Source organism: Aquarana catesbeiana, linkage group LG10 (assembly GCF_042186555.1).
Source record: "Aquarana catesbeiana isolate 2022-GZ linkage group LG10, ASM4218655v1, whole genome shotgun sequence".
NCBI classification, from domain to species: domain Eukaryota; kingdom Metazoa; phylum Chordata; class Amphibia; order Anura; family Ranidae; genus Aquarana; species Aquarana catesbeiana.
The window spans coordinates 27,146,691-27,167,905 of NC_133333.1; the positions used below are offsets into that span (position 1 = coordinate 27,146,691).

General features: G+C 39.7%; 1 protein-coding gene across 1 annotated transcript in view; it reads right to left on the reverse strand.

Annotated features, from left to right (window-relative positions):
- Positions 1-774: 774 nt before the first annotated feature.
- Positions 775-21,215, reverse strand: part of LOC141110483 (sialic acid-binding Ig-like lectin 8) — a 36,274-nt gene continuing 15,833 nt past the window's right edge. Inside the window, exons 5-9 of the mRNA XM_073601845.1 lie at positions 9,797-9,838; positions 6,806-6,847; positions 5,992-6,114; positions 2,428-2,486; positions 775-1,025 (exon numbers count right to left, since the gene is read on the reverse strand). Coding sequence (XP_073457946.1) covers positions 969-1,025; positions 2,428-2,486; positions 5,992-6,114; positions 6,806-6,847; positions 9,797-9,838 — 323 coding nt within the window. The 3' untranslated portion in view covers positions 775-968. The remainder of the gene's footprint in view (positions 1,026-2,427; positions 2,487-5,991; positions 6,115-6,805; positions 6,848-9,796; positions 9,839-21,215) is intronic.

Sequence of the window (21,215 nt, forward strand, 5' to 3'; positions counted from 1 at the left end):
TATATTTTTTGAACATATATTTATTTTCACGTTTTGTTTTGAACACTAATTGCATGGATGTTCTTTGCATTTGACAATCTTTTGTGTGTCTGATGATTTTCACGTATTATTTGACACGTTATACTATAGATCACTCCGCAGACACTTAGATTATGTCATCATTTTAAAAATTTCACATATAATTAATAGAAGTGTTGTTTCAATAAATACTTTATTGTGCAGCATCTGACCCCCAGATTTTCATTTTGGCAGGTCGTGCTCAATAATGAACATCATTTAATTTTTTTTAGCGCCACATTTTAATTTTAATTATGGATCCACAATTAGTCTGATTGTTGGGTTGGCTGCTTCACATATTTGGGTTGGCGCAGTATTTTTTTAGATATATATTGAGGTACGTTAATCTGCCTGTGCGTGCCCTTCTGCATGAGGCAGTCGGGAAGCGGTTAAGAGATGTTTCTATTACTGGTGAAAGAGTATTTTAAACATATGAAATCAAATAAGTATTTAGGAAATTCGCCAATTTGTATTTTGTATAATGTTTATCAGTTTTAGCAACTACAGCTTAGTTAATTATACTTAAAATAAAAACTCCAGTGTAATTAATGTAAAAAAAAACATTAACCAAAAAGAAAATTAGGTTGCTGAATTAAGAATTTCAGCGTATTAATCAAATACAATTTAACATTATGCATTTTTTTTACATTTCCTGTAGGAGGAGGTCTATGTGTCCTTTTATACACATGTTCCAACACACAAAAAAATAACACAATCTTTTTGTTTAAATATAACTTTTTTTCAGACTTTTTAATAACTAGAAACCGGATACCTTCTAAGAACAGTAAAAAAAAATAAAAATAAAAAAGCACAGTAGTCTTTTTATTATGTTGTATTTCCAGAAGAGGAATTCTCCAAAAAAGTTTCAATCAAAATCAAGGAATTATTGTATTTTTTTCTTGTACACTTTATTATGGTTGCTTGATTGTGTGGTAGATGGAATTGGAATTTTTCCGTCCACTGAGATCCTAAAAGATAAAAGCAGAGTGAAATCAAATGTTCAGTATCTAAAAGGAAAGTCGTGTTATAGCCTAATTTGAAAAATTTTATTTTTAATTTTGAAGAGTAGGGGAAGATTTAACATTGCTGTCAGGTTCTCATATTTGTCTGTGACTCCATTAGGGGAGTTTTTCTTCATTTTCTATCCATGTTACTCCAGCAACCTTGTCCACTCAGCCAAAAATATATTTTTTGTTCTGTGTGTTACAATGAGAATATTTCCAACATTTTCCAACATATGACTTCTGGGAGTGAGTTGGGTTTGCCAACTGAAGAAAAATACCAGGTACATTCAGATATATAGGTACATACACCTCATTCCCCTTCTTACCTGTGGATGAACTGGTGCTTAGTGATTTTCTAATCTGGTACCCAGCATTTCCATTTGGGGGTAGATAGAAAGCCACCCCTTATAGCTTATACAGGGCTAAAGCTGGCCATTTATTGTACGTTTCCTCTAGTTTAGCCCCATAGGCTGAGCAAGCAAAATCTATCAAGTTCTCCATCCATGCTAAACAGTGTGGATAGAGGAATCTCCGCTATCAGCTATTGTATTATTATTGCCAGCACCTATGACTGTCAGAATACGGAATACCCAAGCCTGTGGCTGCATCTGATTGGCTGCAGCCCCTGTTCAGTCAACAAGTTTAAGCTGGGCTCAATTTTCAGATCCAAGGATGTCAGGCAAGAGTGCCAACAGGGACACCCATGGCTCAAATTTTGACTGGTTCATGAGGAACCAGCAGAAATTTGCTCCAAGAATGGGCAGACTAAAGCCCCGTACACACGATTGGACTTTCCAACAACAAAACCGTAGATTTCTGTTCGAAGGTTGTTGGCTCCAACTTGTCTTGCATACACACAGTCACACAAATGTTGGCCAACAATTACGAACGTAGTAACGTACAAGACGTATGTGATATCTCCATTCCGAACACTAGTCTTACAAGATCGAGTGCTTCTGTCTCGTACTTGGTTCTGAGCATGCGTGGACTTTTGTGCGACGGACTTGTGTACACACGATCGGAAAGTCTGACAACAAACATTTGTTGGTGGAAAATTTGACAGCCTGCTAGCCAACATTTATTGGCGGAAAGTCCGACAACAAATGTCCGATGGAGCATATACACGGTCGGACTTACCGCCAACAAGCTCACATCCAAGGTTTCCCGTCAGAAAATCCGATCGTGTATATGCAGCATAAGCCTTCTTGTTCCTGGGATTTAAACTGAACATCAAGGGACCAAAGGAAGGGTAGGTGTGCAGTGGCTGACTAGTTAATTTGTTTGGGTTAGGAAAAACACAACTAGTTTTAACACCTGATAAACAGATTCATAGCATTGACTTGTAATAATGCACATGTGATTGTACCTGATATACATATTCAGCTTTATTTTGATCATCAAGTTCATAAACATGGCTTCCACTTCCTAGAATTAGATGGTACAGTTATGTAATACATTCATTTGCTCATTCCCAAACACTTTCTTTAGGTAACATTTTTGTATGAGAGATGGGAAAAAATACTTTAGCTGAATTACTAAAATCAAATAAAAGGAAGATAATAAACAGGGGGATGACTGCAGATTATGGAGTCCAGTAGCAACATTTTGATAGAGCCTCCTGGTAGCCTCTCTGTTGGCATTGTGTAGTGTTAACTTGGATAATAGTGTATTGACATTAACAAAAAAGATACCTAAATCAGGAACAGGTAGAAGAAAACGGGTCATCATTGTCAGTAAAGTACAAGGATCTGGGCTGAGGATAAAAGTTGCCAAAGGAAGAGAAATAGTGCATAGAATTAAAGTGATTGTAACTGATATTTAAAAAAAATAACAAACATGTTATACTTACTTGCTCTGTGTAATGGTTTTGCAGAGAACAGCCCTAATCCTCCTCTTCTCAGGTCCCCCACTGGGTCCCCTGCCAGTGCTCATGGCTCTTCCCCCTGTGAGTGCCCCCACAGTAAGCTGCTTGCTATAGGGACACTCATGCATCCTTGCTCCCAGGCAGTGGTGTATTTTGGTTTTGTGCTGCCCTAGGCAAGGTTAAAATTGGGCACCCCCACATCTAAAATTGTCCCACCTCTTCCTTCACAAGTGTATATTCGGGGTCTCTGGTGGCTATGTGTGGGGTCTCTAGTGGTGTTGGTGTCACCTGGTGCGGTAAAACATGGTGTCACCTCCGAGAAGAGATAGGAACAGGAAGGAGAGAGAGATAAGGGTGATGGAAAAGGAGAGAAATGGAAGAAGGGAGAGAGGGAGTGGGGAAAGAGGTCGGGGAGAGAGGGGAGGGAGGGTTTGAGAGAGAGGGGGTGAGAGAGAGGTGGGTAGAGAGAGAGAGAGGGGGTGAGAGAGAGGTGGGTAGAGAGAGAGAGGGGGTGAGAGAGAGGTGGGTAGAGAGAGAGAGGGGGTGAAAGAGAGAGGGCGGTGAGAGAGAGTGAGAGACAGGGGAGGGAGTTGAGAGAGGGGGGGGTGAGAGAGTGGAGGCTCCCCTATCCCCCATACTACATTGGGCGACTCTCCCATCCCCCCAAAACACTACACCAGACCTTCATCTTCCCGCAGCCCACTGGCTTTTTTTTGCCAGGTATGTGTAGGGAAGCTGCCATGGCATGATCACAGCCTAGGATTCTGACCTGCTCTGCCTATTGAGCTACTTCCCGGGATCGGAGGCTGCAGCTACCACTGCCTCCTGCTTCTGCTTCTCTCCCCTGTCACCGAACGGTCAGTCCAAGGCTGCCCCTGGTGTCAACCCCTCTGATGGGTGTCACCCGGGTGCAGTCCCACCCCGTACCGACGCCACTGCTTCTCTGCAGGCCTCATAGTGTCCCTTCTGCCTGGGGATGGCGCCACCCTCCTGAAAAATGCTGCCCAAAGCAAACATCTTGCTTGCTTCACCATAGATACACCCCTTCTCCTGAGCCCTGCTCTGTGAGTCCATAGGCTCGAACCCGCTCCCTCCTCACTGGCTGTGATTGACATCAGCAGGAGCCAAATCCTTAATTCACTACATAAACTTTCAACAATGGCCTGCAGGCTTAATAAAAGGGCCAATAACCCTACATTCACACCTGTGCATTTTTTAGTGCATTTTGCAGTTTGCAGAAACGCACTACAGTCCATTTAACATTGTTTCCTATTGTACACGTTCACATCTATGCGTTTTGCAGCTGGTGCGATTTGGAAATGGTCGATGACTTTTTTCCCGCATTTTGCGTGTAATAGACTTCGATGGAGTCGCACAAAAGACAAAAGCGTTTGTGATGCAATTTTTTATGATGTTTGCGTTTTTTGTTTTTTTTCCCCTCTAGCCAGCTTCCCACCCGCCGTACAACAAATGACGTTCTCGGCTTTGAGCGGGGATATCTGAGTGATGCCTGTAGCTACAGGCTTTATTCAGATATCGTCTTTTAGAGCCGGCGAATCTGTGCACCATAAGAATGATCATAGCGGCTGTTGCGCTGCTTGATCGTTCTTACGGGAGGCGAGAGGGGATGTCCACCCCTTCCGCCGCCCTCCGTTGCTTCTACAGACTCACCGCTACGATCGGTGAGTAGGACACAGGATCCGCCAGCCCCGGATGTTGAGCATAGAGATTTCCGGCAGACCAGATGGTTGCCGGAGTCTCTATGATCATTCGGAGGCCGGGCGCGATGTTATAACGTCACGCCCGGCCTCTGTATTAAAAAAAACTGCGCCACTTCCGCTGGGAAGTGGTGATGTTTTTTTTTTTTAATTTTAGGCTTCCCAGCCTAGAGGTGAGATGTGGGGTCTTGTTGACCCCATATCTCACTGTAAAGTGCACCTGTCATGCTTATTCCTATTACAAGGGATGTTTAAATTCCCAGTAATAGAAATAAAAGTGATCAAAAAAAATTGGGGGGAAAAAAGTGTCAAGCTAAAATAAATAAAGTAAAATTAACAATAAAAAAAATAAAAAAAATTTAAAGCGCCCCTGTCCGCATGAGCTCACACGCAGAAGCGAACGCATACGTAAGTCCCGCCCACATACAGTATGAAAACGGTATTCAAACCACACATGTTAGGTATCACCGCGAACGTTAGAACGAGAGCAATAATTTTGGTCCCAGACCTCCTCTGTAACTCAAAACATGTAACCAGTAAAAAATTTTAAAGCGTTGCCCAAGGGGATTTTTAAGTAGCGAAGTTTGGCGCCATTCCACGAGTGTGTGCAATTTTAAAGCGTGACATGTTAGGTATCTATTTACTTGGCGTAACTTCATCTTTCACATTATGCAAAAACTTTGGGCTAACTTTACTGTTTTGTTTTTTTTAAAGCACAAAACTTGCTGAGCAAATAACGTGCGAGATAAAAGTTGCAATGACCGCCACTGTATTCTATAGGGTCTTTGCTAAAAAAAACATATATAATGTTTGGGGGTTCTATGTAATTTTCTAGCAAAAAAATGATGATTTTTACATTCTGGAGAGAAATGTCAGAATTGGCCTGGTAGGCAAGTGGCTAAAAATACTGTATATAGCTGGTTCCCCGCTGACAGCTGAATGTAAACAAAAGAATTGCAAGCAAAAAAAATTGTGAAGAACACAGCGTGAGGTCTACCCCAAAATCCATATTAGACCATTATCCGAGCAGGCAGCCTGGGAGTCAGGAAAGGGAGGGGACGAGTAAGTGTCCCCCCCCTGAACCTTACCAGGCCGCATGCCCTCGTGGGCTAGGCCCCCCTGCCTCAAAGCACCTTGTCCCCATGTTGATGGGGACAAGGGCCTCTTCCTGACAACCCTGGGCAGTGGTTATGGGGGTCTGCTGGGGGATTATCAGAATCTGGAAGAGTCTGGAAGCCCCCAGGGTGTGGACAATCAGGATAATTGCAGGTTCCATTTAAATAATTTATTAACATAATTTTATTTCAACTAAAGAAAAAAAGGTACAGTAAATTAAAATTGTTCATACTTGTTGGTTTCTTCTCCTTTTGTCTCTTAATGAAGCAGTAGAGTCCCAAAGCAACCAGGAGCAAAAAAATAACATTACCAGACACTATCCAAGCAAACACGCTATAACTCAAAGATCTGGGAACTATAGAAAATAGATAGTTAAAAAAGTTAGATAAATAAATGAATAGACACACAATGCACATGCATACATGAATTAGTGCAGTGTTTCTCAACCTTTTTTCAGTCAAGGCATCCTATAAAATTATACAAAATCTCAAAGTATCCCAATCGAAAATGTAAAAAACTAAACCAAATGTTTTATATAACACAGCAACATGCACACACAGGATACACAATGTTGTAGGTGACATATTGTTTCAAAGCAAATACACCTTTGCACACTGGTACTGACTAGTACGCCAATGTTTCTTTTCTCCCTCAGATTCTCTACATCACTCTGCTAATATTACCCCAGTGACAACTGAGAGGGGCAAGGGAGGGGCAAACAAGGATGCTGTACAGGCGCCTGACACCCCCCTTATCAACAGTTCACACTGCCTTCTGCAAACTGCTGCGGATGTCATTATCAAAGTTAATGACATCCCCAGTTTAGTTCACAGATCGCAGTGCGAACTGTGAACTCGCACAGAAATTGGATCGCATAGGTGAGAACACCCATGCGATCCAAACCTAGTGTGGGGAAAAACAAGCCCTTGTACTATTTTCTGTGCAAATCCAATGCGAGTTCAGCAATACAGTTGTATGGACATCGTATGTGATCGGCATCTGCAGAGCAGTGTGAATCTGGGCTTAAGGCATGCAATTTAACCTACCTTCATCTGATGTAATGGCAACTTCTGGTTTCTTAGGTGGGTCTATGACAAAATAGCAAATGTAAATCACAGTGATATAGATTAATCAAATTCTACTGGACTTCTAAAGATATTAAGTTGAGCAAAGGGGTATTTCCTCTTTAACTAATGTACAGTTGCTTTCATTCTCCTGGATGAACCTTTCATTAAATGTGTGTGTATTTTTCAATGTTTCAGTTGTTTTTTGTTTTTTTCCCATAAAATTGGCCTTAAAATTGGTTGTCAAAAATCATCAGGATTGGAAGTGCAATGTCCACACACACATACATGTTTTCATACAACCTATCTTATACCAAAATAGATTTACAATGAATTTAACAGTGATGGAAATGATAACATTTGATTGATTTTTGTATAAATAATTTTAAAATAACCTAATCTTCCTGAGGATTGAACTACATATGAGTACGTTATCCAAGGGGGTACTTCGGCCAAATGTTTTTTAAGTCAATAGATTTTTATTGGATTTTTGGAACACATACAGTTTATTCAGCATAGGGGTTGCATAGTTGAGTCGAATGTGTGAATTTTGGTCGGTGTGATATACCATCTAAGGGTGATTTTGTGGATTAGTTCCCAAAGGATTGAGGACCTAGTGGCTTGGAAGCTGGTTTCAAAGGCTAATAGCCATTGGGATTTGTTGATGGAGCGACATGTCTTTTTCCCACTTAAAGTGGTGTTCCGGCCAAAGTTATACCTTTTAAATAAAAATACCCCTATAATACACAAGCTTAATGTATTCTAGTAAAGTTAGTCTGTAAACGAAGGTCTGTTTTGTTAGTTTATAGCAGTAGTTTGTTATTTTATAAACTTACAGCAGGCCGTGGCCATCTTAAGTCTGGGCATCTGAAGCCAGACTGTATTTCTTCCTGGATCTCATTCTTGCAGATCTCGCACATGCTCAGTGCAGCACAAGCAGTGTAATAGGTTTCAGGTCAGGTTTCTATAGCAATGACAATGTCAGAGGAAGCTGCCGCCCCTTCCCAGAAGGCATTGCAAACAGGAAATGATGCAATGGGCCGCAGCCATGGAGGAGGAAGTGAAAAATGAATACAGCAGATATACAGTAGGTGCTGAGAAAAAAAAATTAAAAACACCCAATTTGTTTACAGTGCATAGTTTAGTGAGGGATGCTGAAGAGTTGTAAAAGTGGGTGGAACTCCACTTTAAGTAAAGGCAGGGTTGTACTGTAGGAGGTCTTGCCACCTAGTAGGCTGTAAAATAATGTGATGCCCTTTTTTGTTGTGTAGGGTGATGAAAGATGCCTCCATATTAGTGAATGTACCTCTATGTGTGTCTGAAGGTTGCACAGTAGATAGTGAGTTAGTTGTATTTATTGGTAGTAGTCCTTTTGGGTAAGGAGGTAAGAGTTTAGTAGAGATGTGAAGGGTCTAAGGATGTTGTTGAGTAAAAATCTGATACATAACTTATCCATTTTTCTTGCCATGTCCATGTTGAGAAGTTAGGAATGAGTATAGAGAACATAGATACAGGTAATGGTATTTTGTAAGAGAAGTCCCCTTTGGGTGCATTTTTAGGAAGGTAATAAAATGCCAGTGTTGAGGCAACAATGGTTGGTGACAATATGGTGTTTGTTTTTGTGGTCTTGGGTGTGCTGAGTATCCAGGTTCTAAGGTCATGGCCAGGTATTTGATATGTTTCAAGGACAAGTAGGTTCAAGTGTAAACCAGGTGTTAATTTGGGCAAGTATAGCTGCGTTATAGTAATCTCTACAGTGAACAAACCCTGTACCTCCCACTGATTTGTGTTTCAAGATGATGGCACGGAAACATCTAGCTTTTTTATTTTGCCATACGTAGCATTCCAGTATGTTTTGTAGAGAAGTGAAAAAGGAGCTAGGGACTGGGATCGGTAGTGATTAGAACAGGTAGAGGAGCTGTGGTAGTTTAAGCATTTTAAATGACGTTTGATTTTACCGTCAGTTTAGATACGCTTTAAGTGTGGAATCCTTTACCAAACTCTCTGTTCATTACATACATTATTTTATACCCAGTGACATCAATGCTGCTGTATGTCTATGCGTTTGCACACTATAAGAGCAATTGCTCCAGAGCTTAGTAAATGAGCAGAAGCTCTGCTGACTTCCATCAACCAATCACGAGCAAGCAAAAATGCTGTTTTTTTTTTTCCTTGCATGTGATTGGGTATTTTTTGCAAAGTGAAGCTTAACCTGATTTACTAAGCTCTGGAGCTACTGCACTTTGCAAGGCGCACAATCTATTTGCCTTTAGTAAATCAACCCCATCAAGAAGGACTTTTTCACTCTGCAGTGAAAAAGCACGAAGACTCCAGATTCAGTGTGTCACATGACTTATTTAGGTAAGTGTTTGGGGCATTTATCTTTATTTTTTTTCATGACTGGTGTGATTAGCTAGAAAGGGGTGTAATCTGAAAGGACTTAGGCCCCTTTCACACTTGTGTCACTTATTCTGCGACTTGGCACTCCAAAGTCGCATGACAAGTCGTTCCCTATGTTTTCCAATGAACGGCACTCATATCTTCGAAGTAGTCGCTTTACTACATTGGTCTGACTTTAATGCGAGTTTGAAGTAGCGGTAGTGTGAAAGGGGCCTAACCCTGGGTACACACTGATGCGATGCGGGAACCAGCGCGATTCCAGCAGGCAGTTCACACTGCCTTCTGCAAACCACTGCGGGTGTCATTAACAAAGTTAATGACACCCCCAGTTTAGTTCACAGATCGCAGTGCGAACTGTGAACTCGCACAGGAATTGGATCACATAGGTGAGAACACCCATGCAATACGAATCTAGTGTGGGGAAAAACAAGTCCCTGTACTATTTTCTGTGCAAATCCAATGCGAGTTCAGCCATACAACTGTATGGCTGAACTCGCATTGCTCAGACATCGTATGTGATCGGCATCTGCAGAGCAGTGTGAACCCGGACTTAAGGTATAGAATTTAACCTACCTTCATCTGACGTAATGGCAACTTCTGGTTTCTTGGGTGGGTCTATGACAAAATAGCAAATAAATGTTAATGTAAATCACAATGATATAGATTAATCAAATTCTACTGGACTTCTAAAGATATTAAGTTGAGCAAAGGCATATTTTCTCTTTAAGTAATGTACAGTTGGTTTCATTCTCCTGAATTAACCTTTAATTAAATGTGTGTGTATTTTTCAATGTTTCAGTTGTTTTTTGTTTTTTTTTCCATACAATTGGTCGTCCAAAATCATCAGGATTGGAAGTGCAATGTCCACACACACATACATGTTTTCCTTGTCAAAAGAAGTTTATTGAGTATACAATATTATAAAGATACATAAAGTAAGTTTACAAGGATCTATAAAGTAAGCTCATTGTTTTACAGTAGGGTTTATATAGGTAAATATCATGAAATTTCAAATATTAAACATTGGGTTCACGTAAACCTAAATTAAAGATATATATCATTTCCTTAGTTACTTTTGTAGGTATTTAAATGATTTATACCTACTATACATATTGTTTACAGGTAGAGTGTATATAGGTCAAATAAATTCTGATAATGAGCTTTAATCGTAAGGTGGAGAAAAGGAAAGAGAAAGAGGAAAAAGGGTAGAAAGGCAGAGGTATGGTCCACAAGGTTGTCCCGCTCGTCAGTTTATTATTATTTTTAGTTCTCTTTGAAGCCTTAGAATGGGTGTCTCTGTAAGTCATTTAATCTGTTACCATGGCAACAGGAGAGAGTCATTGAAATTTGACAGGAACTGTTGTTTTATCCAAGGATGCCAAAGTTTTTCAAATTTTGGAATTTGATTTTGATCAATGGCTACCATCTTATCATGGGACATTGTATTATTCATTCTGTGAATTGTTTCTGCTAGTATCAATGTAGGAGATTTCCATGCCTAGGCCACTGTTTGTTTTGCAGCCGTTATTAGTTGGATCATAAGTTTGAATTGAGAGAGTGTTAACCATTCCGGTTTTAGATTAAGTAAAGTTATATATGGATCTGGTTGTATTATTTTTTTAAATATTTTAGATGCAATCACAAAGACTTCCTTCCAGAAGGTTTGGATTACTGGGCACGTCCACCATATGTGTAAATATGTGCCTATCTCTGGGCATCCTCGAAAACAAAGAGCTGAGGTATTTTGCCACTCTAGCGGGTACAAGGTACCAGCGAGTTAGGACTTTATAATTTGTCTCCAGTGCTAAGATGTTGGGTGAAGATGACTTAGATGTGAGCCATATGTTAGACCAGTCCGTGTCTTCTAAAGTTCGTCCCAGGTCCTCCTCCCACCTCTGAACGTAAGAGGGTCTATTAAGATTTACTACTCCATATAATTGATTATAAAGTGATGAAATTGTACCTTTAGCAAATGGATCTTTTGTACAGATTGATTCAAAAATGGATAATTGGGATAATGGTGTATCCCCCTTTAGGAATGGTGTATAGAAATTTTTGATTTGGAGATATCTAAATATCTCAGAGTTTGGTAGATCATATTTTTCTCTAAGCGATGGGAATGAAAGGAATGATTTAGATGCTATGAAGTCATTTAGTGTCTGAATGCCTGATGTTGTCCAAGCTTTAAAAGAATTTGGGTAGATCCATGCCGGATAAAAGGCCGGATTTCTGATAAAAGAAAGGAGAGGATTGTGTGGAGATTGTAACTGATATTTGGTTTTTAGTTTATCCCAGAGAGATAAGAAGTGTTTAGTTATGGGATTATGAATTTTAAAGCGGTCTTTAGGATCAAGCCATCACAAGTTTGATATTAATAGAGGGTCATTTTCTGAAGCCTCTATAAATACCCATAATGGGATTTCCTGTTTTGCATGGTATTTGGACAGACTGGCCAAATGTGCTGCTCTGTAGTAGTTAGTAAAATTAGGGTATCCCAGGCCTCCTTTATTTTTGGGAAGATGTAGTGTGTGTATAGGTATACGTGGTTTAGAAGAGCCCCATATAAACGAAGTTGCTCTTTTTTGTACTATTCTCAAAAAATAGGAAGGAATTGGAATAGGGAGGACTCTCAATAGATAAAGCAATTTGGGTAGAATAGTCATTTTGATTGCATTAATCTTCCCTATTCAGGATAAAGGAAGTTGCGACCATTGTTTTATTAGATTTGTGATCTGTCTTAATACAGGAGGATAATTGGTTGAGAATAAGTCAGAATGAGATGCTGTTAAATGAATTCCAAGATATGGAATTGATTTTTCTGCCCATGTGAATGGGAGTGCAGCCCTAGCTGGGATCAATTCCATGTTTGTGAGCGAAATATTAAGCACTAGGCATTTCTTAGGATTAATCATAAGGCCGGATAGGGCTGCAAATCCATCAAGAGCTGGTATTAAGTTAGGACCAGAGACCTGTGGTGATGATAGAAAAAGTAATATATCGTCTGCAAATATACATAATTTGTGTGTAATACCTCCTACTTCAATGCCAGTTATAGTTTGGTTTGTTCTGATGTGTTGGGCCATGGGTTCGAGTATAAGGGCAAATAATAAGGGAGATAATGGGCAACCCTGTCGGGTACCTCTTTCGATATTAAAGGCATCAGATTTGTATCCAGCATATTTTATATAGGCTTTGGGTTTATTATATAATGCTTTGATCCATGTTAAAAAGTGGGGTCCAAAACCCCATTTTTGTAATGAATATTGCATATATTGCCAGGATACTGTGTCAAATGCCCTCTTAATATCGAGAGATAGAAAACATAAAGGGATTTTCCGTTTTTTAGCAATATGTGCCAATAACACTGCCCTGCGTATATTATCGCCTGCCTGTCTATTTGGCATGAAGCCTACTTGATCTCTATGTATTAATTTTCCTATAATGCTATTGAGGCGTTTTGCTATTATTTTTGCTAATAATTTAATATCAAGGTTTAACAGAGAGGCCGATAATTCACACAGGAAGTATCATCAGAAAGGGGTTTTGGGATCATACAAACAATTGCCATTAGTGTTTCTTGCCGAAAAGAGTGTCCTTCTAGAAGTTTGTTAAAAGTTTCAGTGAGAATGGGAGAGAGTATTTCTGAGAATGTTTTATAGTATAAAGCCGAGTAGCCATCTGGGCCTGGTCTTTTGTTAAGTTTTAGGTCTTTTATGGCGTTAGCAACTTCATCTATAGTTATTTGGCTCATCCAAACTGCTTTTTTGATTCTGAGACAACTCAGGTAAGGTTGTTTTTGAGAAGAAGGATTCAGCCTCTGTAGGATTAAATTCATTGTTTGTCTTGTATAAAGTTGCGAGATGTGAGTGAAATTTATGGACTATTTTAACTGGATTACAAGTATAAACATTTTTTGATAATTTCAAACGTATTGGTTTGAAAGATTTGTTAGTTGAATTTAATGCCCGAGCCAAATATGTACCTGGTTTGTTTGTATTCATGTAGAAATTGTGTTTGGAGTGTTTGAGGGATTTATCAACTGACTCAGTGAGAAATAGATCGTATTCCAATCTAGATTTTTCCAGATGAGATTTTGTACTCTGAGATGGATTATCTTGGAATGATAAGTAGGCTGCATTAAAATTGAGTTCTAGTTTTTTTGCTAGATTTTTGCGTTCCCGTTTAAATAGTGCCATTTGTCTTTGTATTGTACCACGCAAGACAGGCTTATGAGCTTCCCACAGTGTTATTGGGGAGATGTCTGTTGTATTATTAATTGATATGTATTCCTTTAAAGCTTGTTCAATGGCCATCTGATGTAGTGGGTGTTTGAGCATTATGTCCAGTAAGTACCACGTTGGGTCATGCGCTTTTGGTATGGCTGAGGCTATAGTAGTGTATACTGCATTATGGTCAGACCACGGAACCGGAATTATACCTGATGCAATAATTTCTGGTATCATTCCTATTGTTAGAAAAATATGATCTATTCTGGTGAAGGTTTGATGAGGGTGCGAGAAATAAGTGAATTTCTTTTTCATTGGGTTACTTTCTCTCCACGAATCTACCAGATTGTATTTGGAAAGAAGTTGAGAAAAAGGTAATCTAGAGGTTATTTTGGATGGTGTAAAAGGTGATTTATCTAGAAATGGGAGGAGGACCTGGTTCGAATCCCCACACATTATCACTGTTCCTATTTTGTGTGTATTAATCACTTGTAATATATGTGAGAGGAATGGTGTAGGTTGTTTGTTAGGAGCGTAGTAGGAAATCACCGTGATTGCTGTATCCATTATATAACCCATGAGTATCAGGTATCTACCTTCTGGGTCTTTAATTTCTGATGATAAGGTGAATGGTGTGGATCGGTGAAATGCAATTAGAGTTCCCCTTTGTTTGGTACAGGCAGAAGCCGTGTAAATTTGTTGATAAAAAGGAGAAATATATTTTGGAGTAGAATCTTTGGTGAAGTGTGTTTCTTGGAGGCATACTATGTGAGCCTTCTTGTTATGGAAAGTACGGAAGGCTTTGGTCCTTTTTTGAGGGACATTTATTCCCTGAACATTCAGGGAAAGTATATTCAGTGGTGCCATGGCAACAAATCAAATAGTTTTGACTTACTTTTTGTTATGCAGAGCTGACTGCGCAGATCAACCTGTGTGGATTGAAGCGATGAAAAGATAGAAAAGAAACCAGTGAATTCTGGAGCAAAGAGTAAACAAAAAACATATGAGATTAGATGATACATTGTATAAATTATTTTTTGCAAGTAATCACAATTTACCCGTGAAAGAGAATAAATATCTCTCTCAGGGGAATAAGTGCCTTCGTCACACTCCCACATAATATGGTTGGGAGAATGAGGAGGGCTAATGGGGGTACACGGATCTTCCGCTTACGGGAGAGAAGTGCTATGTCAAAAGACATCAAAATGATGATTCATTAATTGGAGTGAAGAATATAGTTTTTGTTGAAATTATTTATTCCAGGGTGGTTGTATATGGTTAGTCTTGCCCTAGGCTAAATAATTCAGTTAGAAAGGTACTGTTAATAACTTTGGTATTGATGGAGATAGTTTGAATTATTTTGGGATTTTAACCCTTTTAGAGTAAACAATTACATATTTTATTCATATGTAACTGTTTAGATATGTTAACTCATAAAATTGAGGTTGTATTGCTTCAGATTAGAATAAACAAAAACATAGTTCTAGGAACTAGTTAGGTAATAATATATTTGTTTTAAGAAAAGAAAGAAAAAGCTTCCATTACTTCTGGATTATTGAACATATTTGTCCTAAAAAGTAATAAATCTATTGTTATTACCTGAAAATATATAACTGAACAAGAATTTCCTTATTTCACATATATATTCTAAGGCTATATAAATCAGAAGTAATAAGAAATATAACTGGAATGTAACATGATCCCACACAGTATGTGACTATCAGAATGCAGTTACATTCAGTTATAAATATAGGTTTTTTATAGAGAACCATCTCTTAGTATAATAAATGAAGAGATATCAGGAATTAGGATGTCAGTCCATTGAATCTTCTTGGTCCATGGATGATGTGGCATAACGGCCTCTTTTGTGAGAATGATGATTCCCATTTTGTTCTGAAATTTTCTGGGTGCTGCCTGAAGGTGAAGATGATGCCATTCTTCTGCGTGTGGGAGAGTTGCTGCTTGTGGGTTCTGTCAGATTTAATTTTAAAAGGGTTTGTTGTAGTTCATCTGCTGATCTGCTTCTGTAAATTGTACCTTGGTAGTTAAATCTGACTGAAAAGGGGAAGCCCCATTGATACATAATGTTGTGGCGTTGCAGTTCCATTAGTTGGGGTTTCATGGATCGTCTTTTAGTAATAGTAAGTTGGGATAGGTCAGCAAAAATTTGATAATTGTGTCCTTGAAAATTAAGTTCCTTTTTTTCTCTTGCAGCAATTAGTATTTGTTCTTTCGTTCTAATAATGAAATTTTGTGATTATATCACGTGGGGGTCCATCTTTCTTTTTGGCTGTGAGGGCTCTGTGTACTCTGTCCAGTTCTAAACGTTCAATAGGGATATCTGGCTTTAGTTCTTGTAATAGAGCAGTAAAAGTAGATTGCAGGTCTGTCACAGTTTCAGGTATTCCCCTTATGCGCAAGTTTGAACGTCTGGCTCTATTTTCGTAATCTTCGAGCTTAGTTTGAAGTATTAAATTCTCTTCTTTTAATTGTTCCAATTCTGTTATATTTTCTTGGGTTGTAATTTCAATTTCATCCATTTTTATTTCTAAGGCTGCGGTGCGGTTTCCCAGCTCTCTTATTTCTTTGGTTAGGCTTTTTGTTATTTGGTCTGAGGTTTGTTTTAAAGCCTTATGAAGCATCTTTTCAAATTGTAATAATATTACTGGGGATGCTGAGGAGTTTGTGAGAGGATTTGTTCTGTATCTGACTCAAATGGAGAGTCTTGCTGTGACATTTTCTGTCTGTGAGAGCGCCCTGATGCTGTATATTGTGAGGTGACTGGAGCTGTTTTAGTTGCAGTGAGTGCCTGTGAGCTCTTTGTGAGGTGATTTTTATTTCTGCCACGGCTTCCTCCCAGTACCATATTTCCTGCCCAAACTTTCACAGTTTGTTCCCTGGGGCAAAAAGGTTCAAATGGATACCTTTTGAGACTGCAGGCTCCGCTTTGTCCTTCTCTTCTCTCCTCAGCGGTGCGGAGCTCTAACAATGCATGTCTGCTCTGCTAGACTCCGCCCATCTCCCCTCCCACATACATGTTTTCATACAACCTATCTTATACCAAAATAGATTTACAATGAATTTAACAGTGATGGAAATGATAACATTTGATTGATTTTTGTATAAATAATTTTAAAATAACCCAATCTTCCTGAGGATTGAACTACATATGAGTACGTTATCCAAGTGGGAACCTCGGCCAAATCTTTTTTATTGGATTTTTGTAACACATACAGGTTATTCAGCATAGGGGTTGCATAGTTGAGTCGAATGTGTGAATTTTGGTCGGTGTGATATACCATCTAAGGGTGATTTTTTTGGACTAGTTCCCGAAGGATTGAGGACCTAGTGGCTTACAAGCTGGTTTCAAAGGCTAATAGCCATTGTAATTTGTTTATGGAGCGACCAATGTCTTTTTCCCACTTAAGTAAAGGCAGGGTTGTACCGAAGGAGGTCTTGCCACCTAGTAGGCTGTAAAATAATGTGATGACCTTTTTTGTTGTGTAGGGTGATGAAAGATGCCTCCATATTAGTGAATGTACCTCTATGTGTGTCTGAGGGTTGCGCAGTAGATAGTGAGTTAGTTGTATTTATTGGTAGTAGTCCTTTTGGGTAAGGGGGTAAGAGTTTAGTAGAGATGTAAAGGGTCTAAGGAGGTTGTTGAGTAAAAATCTGATACATAGGGTATCCCTTTTTCTTGCCATGTCCATGTTGAGAAGTTAGGAATGAGTATAGAGAATATAGATACTGGCAATGGTATTTTGTAAGAGAAGTCCCCTTTGGGTGCTTTTTTAAGAAGGTAATAAAATGCCAGTGTTGAGGCAACAATGGTTGGTGACAATATGGTGTTTGTTTTTGTGGTCTTGGGTGTGCTGAGTATCCAGGTTCTAAGGTCATGGCTAGGTATTTGATATGTTTCAAGGACAAGTAGGTTCAAGTGTAAACCAGGTGTTAATTTGGGCAAGTATAGCTGCTTTATAGTAATCTCTAAAGTGAACAAACCCTGTACCTCCCACTGATTTGTGCTTCAAGAGGATGACACGGGAACATCTAGCTTTTTTATTTTGCCATACATAGCGTCCAAGTATGTTTTGTAGAAAAGTGAAAAAGGAGCTGGGGACTGGGATCGGTAGTGATTAGAGCTGGTAGAGGAGCTGTGGTAGTTTAAGCATTTTAAATGACGCTAGTCTTCCTGGCCATGATAAAGCTGCCTTGGAAATCTTCTCAAGTTCTTTTGGGAGGCTAGGCAAGAAGAGGGTGTAGTTTGTTTGATAGAGAGAGGAGGTTGAGTTGGTTAGTTTTAACCCTAGGTAGGATATGGATTCTGTAGCACATGTATATGGGTGATTTTGTTCTATCTCTGTTTGCTGTTCTGCGGGAATCCCTAAGGGTAGGATAAATGATTTTGAGGCATTCACTTGGTAATTGGAAACTTCGCTAAAGTCTGACAAAACAGTTTGTACCCAAGCTAGGAAGGATTTAAGATTGGTTAGTAAGAGGATGATGTCATCTGCAAACAATTTGATTTTATGTTCAATAGGCCCAATGGTGAAGCCTGAGATGTCATTCTGGGATCTTATTTTCGCTTCCAGTGGCTCCATGACTATGTTGAAGAGAAGGGGAGATAAGGGGCACCCCTGCCTGGTACAGTTGCTTATTGTAAAAGGTTTAGATAGCATGGAGGAGCAGCGTCATGGATAGATATTGCCAGTGCACCCGATCGAATCCCTTCCCTGCATCCAATGATAAAAGCAGAGAAAGAACCCCGTGGCTTTTGGCATTGTGGATGATGTTAATCATCCTTTGGATAGCATCAGATGTCTGGTGACCTTTGCTGAAACCTGACTGGAGAAAAAAGGAGATCTATCAGTCTGTTTGCGATAACTTTAGCGTAAAGCTTCATATCGTGATTTATTAGGGAAATAGCACAAAAATGTTGTGGGGTGTTGGGATCTTTACCTGGTTTTCGGTAATGTTATGATCATGTCTTTTAGCATTTCTTGTGAAAAAGAAGCTGAGGAAGCAACATTGTTGAACAGTTGAGTGATGTACTTATTAAGGGTTGGTTTGAATTGTTTGTAATATTCCACTACAAAGCCATCAGGGCCCGGGGATTTGTTGTTTGGTAGAGTGTCTATGTATGACTTTGTCTATTTCTGAAATAGAGAAGGGGACATTCAGGGCCTCGATTTGATCGGTTGTTAGGTGTGGGAGGTGCACTGAGTCCAAGAAGTCCTGCATTGTAGAGGTGTTCAGTTGAGCAAAGAAAGGGTCATCTTTTAAGTTGTAAAGAGCATTGTAATAAGTGCTGATTGCATCTGCTATGCTCTGCTGGTTTCTTAACTTTTCTTTTATGGTAGGGTGATAAATGTAGGGTATATGAGATTTGGTACATTGACCTTTGATTTGCTGGGCAAAGAGTTTCCCTACTTTGTTCCCTGAACTGTAAAAATGCACCTTGCTACATTTCTGGTATTTTTCATAGTTGTCCACCTATAGAGTTCCACTTGGTGGGCATGTCACAAATCAGGCGGTTTACGGGCAGGTGGAATACGTGCTGAATTTCAACCAACTGAGCACTGGCTGTGCATGACTGCCTAAAATGGCTACACTTCTGGCCTGCTTTAGTAGATCTTCAAATCCTGGGTATCTATTTAGGAAACGCTGCACCTCCAAATTGAGGACATGTGCCCGGAATGGCACATGAGTCAACTTCCCCTGTCTAAGGGCGGACAGGAGGTTTGTGCTATTATCACTAGGGATGAGCCGAACACCCCCCAGTTCGGTCCGCAGCAGAACATGCGAACAGGCAAAAAATTGGTGCGAACACCGTTAAAGTCTATGGGACACAAACGTGAAAAATCAAAAGTGCTCATTTTAAAGGCTTATATGCAAGTTATTGCCATAAAAAATGTTGGGGGACCCGGGTCCTGCCCCAGGGGACATGTATCAATGCAAAAAAAAGTTTTTAAAAAAAACTTTTTTTTCGGGAGCAGTGATTTTAATAATGCTTAAAGTGAAACAATAAGAATGAAATATTCCTTTAAATATTGTGCCTGCAGGGGGGGGTCTCCTTAGTCTGCCTGTAAAGTAGTGCATCTTTCCCATGTTTATAATAGTACCACAACAAAATGACAAGTAAAAAATTTCATTTAAAACTGCTCGTGGCTGTAATGTATTGTCGGATCCCGGCAATATAGATACAAATCATCAAAAAAAAACCCAGCATGGGTTCCCCCCAGTCCATTACCAGGCCCTTTGGGTCTGGTATGGACTTTGGGGGGGACCCTGCAACAAATGTTTTTTTAAAAATGGCATGGGGGTTATTTTTTATTCTCCTTACAGGTGATTGGGTACTCTTTGCAAAGTGAGGCTTTACCCCATTTACAAAGCTCTGAAGCAACTGCAAAGTGCACAGCCTATTTGCCTTTAGTAAATCAACCCATTAACCCTTTCGCTGTCAGAGCCGTGTTTGCGTTTTTTTGCACACATGTTTAAAAAATAATTTTAGGCCTGAATGTTACACAAAAGCCACAAATATTATATATGTTCTGAAAGCAGACACCTTAGAGAATAAAATAGTGGTAGTTGCAATTTTTTATGTCACACGATATAAGGTCTAGGCAACGCAACATTTCTGTAAAAAACACCCTAACGAGAACTTTAGGGCAAACAAACACAATAAATTACCCACATTTTTGGTAAAATATAAAAGACGAGGTTTCACTGAGTAAATAGATGCCCAACATGCCAAACCTTAAATTTTGTGCTCCCATGAAATGGCGACAAACGTCAGTACCCTATATTTATTATAGGCGTTGCTTGAAAAGCCCCCTATAGGTGTCAGTTTAGTGTTATGGAGGAGGTCTGGTGTTATAATTATTGCTCTCACTCAGGCATACACAGCAATATGCAACATGCGTATCGCAATCAAAGTTTTCACACGTAGGTGCCCCGATGCATGTGTTTATGTTCATGCATGTGTATATGTGGGGGTGGGGGGCCTCAACATTTTTTGTGATTTGGGATTTTATGTGCTTGGGTGTAACTTTCTTTTTTTGGGTGACACGTTCTCTTTATTGAGATATGCGGGGTCTAAAAGACAATGTATGTCTCCCCCCTGTATTCCACTGAATGTTTTGCAATGCAGATCGCATTGCAAAACATTATTTTTCTGCAAAGCGAGCCAGGGACACGGAGAGCTTGACCCAGAAGTGCCGTCAGAGACATCGCTTTCCGGGTCACAAGAAGAAGGGAAGGAGAGTGGAGGTGTGTCTGCTCTTCTCCTTCCCCTACACCCGCCATAGAGCTCCAAGGCCTGCCGATGGGCAAGTGGAGCCCGGCAAGCATGGTGGGGTGCAGCGGCGGCAACGGGGGGAAGCAAAGCTTCTTTTCATTTACTAGGCTCTGGATTATTCAAAGAGCACGGTCTATTTCAACTCCTAAATCTCAATCTGGCACAGTAATAGAGTGGCCAAACACATGGCGGCGCTGCACTAGTAAGTTGATGCATTTTTGGGGATGCCCCCTCTTCAGAGCGCCTCCCTTGAAACGCATCAGCTTGCCAGCGCAACATAATGGTGTGTTTGGCCATGCAATTCTCGCACTGGATTGAGATTCTGGGGTTGAGTTACTAAAAGCAAATAGACTTTGCACTAAATCAACCCCTTAGTGTCATATAATGCCTCTATACATTTATTTTTGTGAGTATCTATTTAGCTGTACATTTTTCTTTTTTTTTTACAATAAACCTTCGGTAATGCACT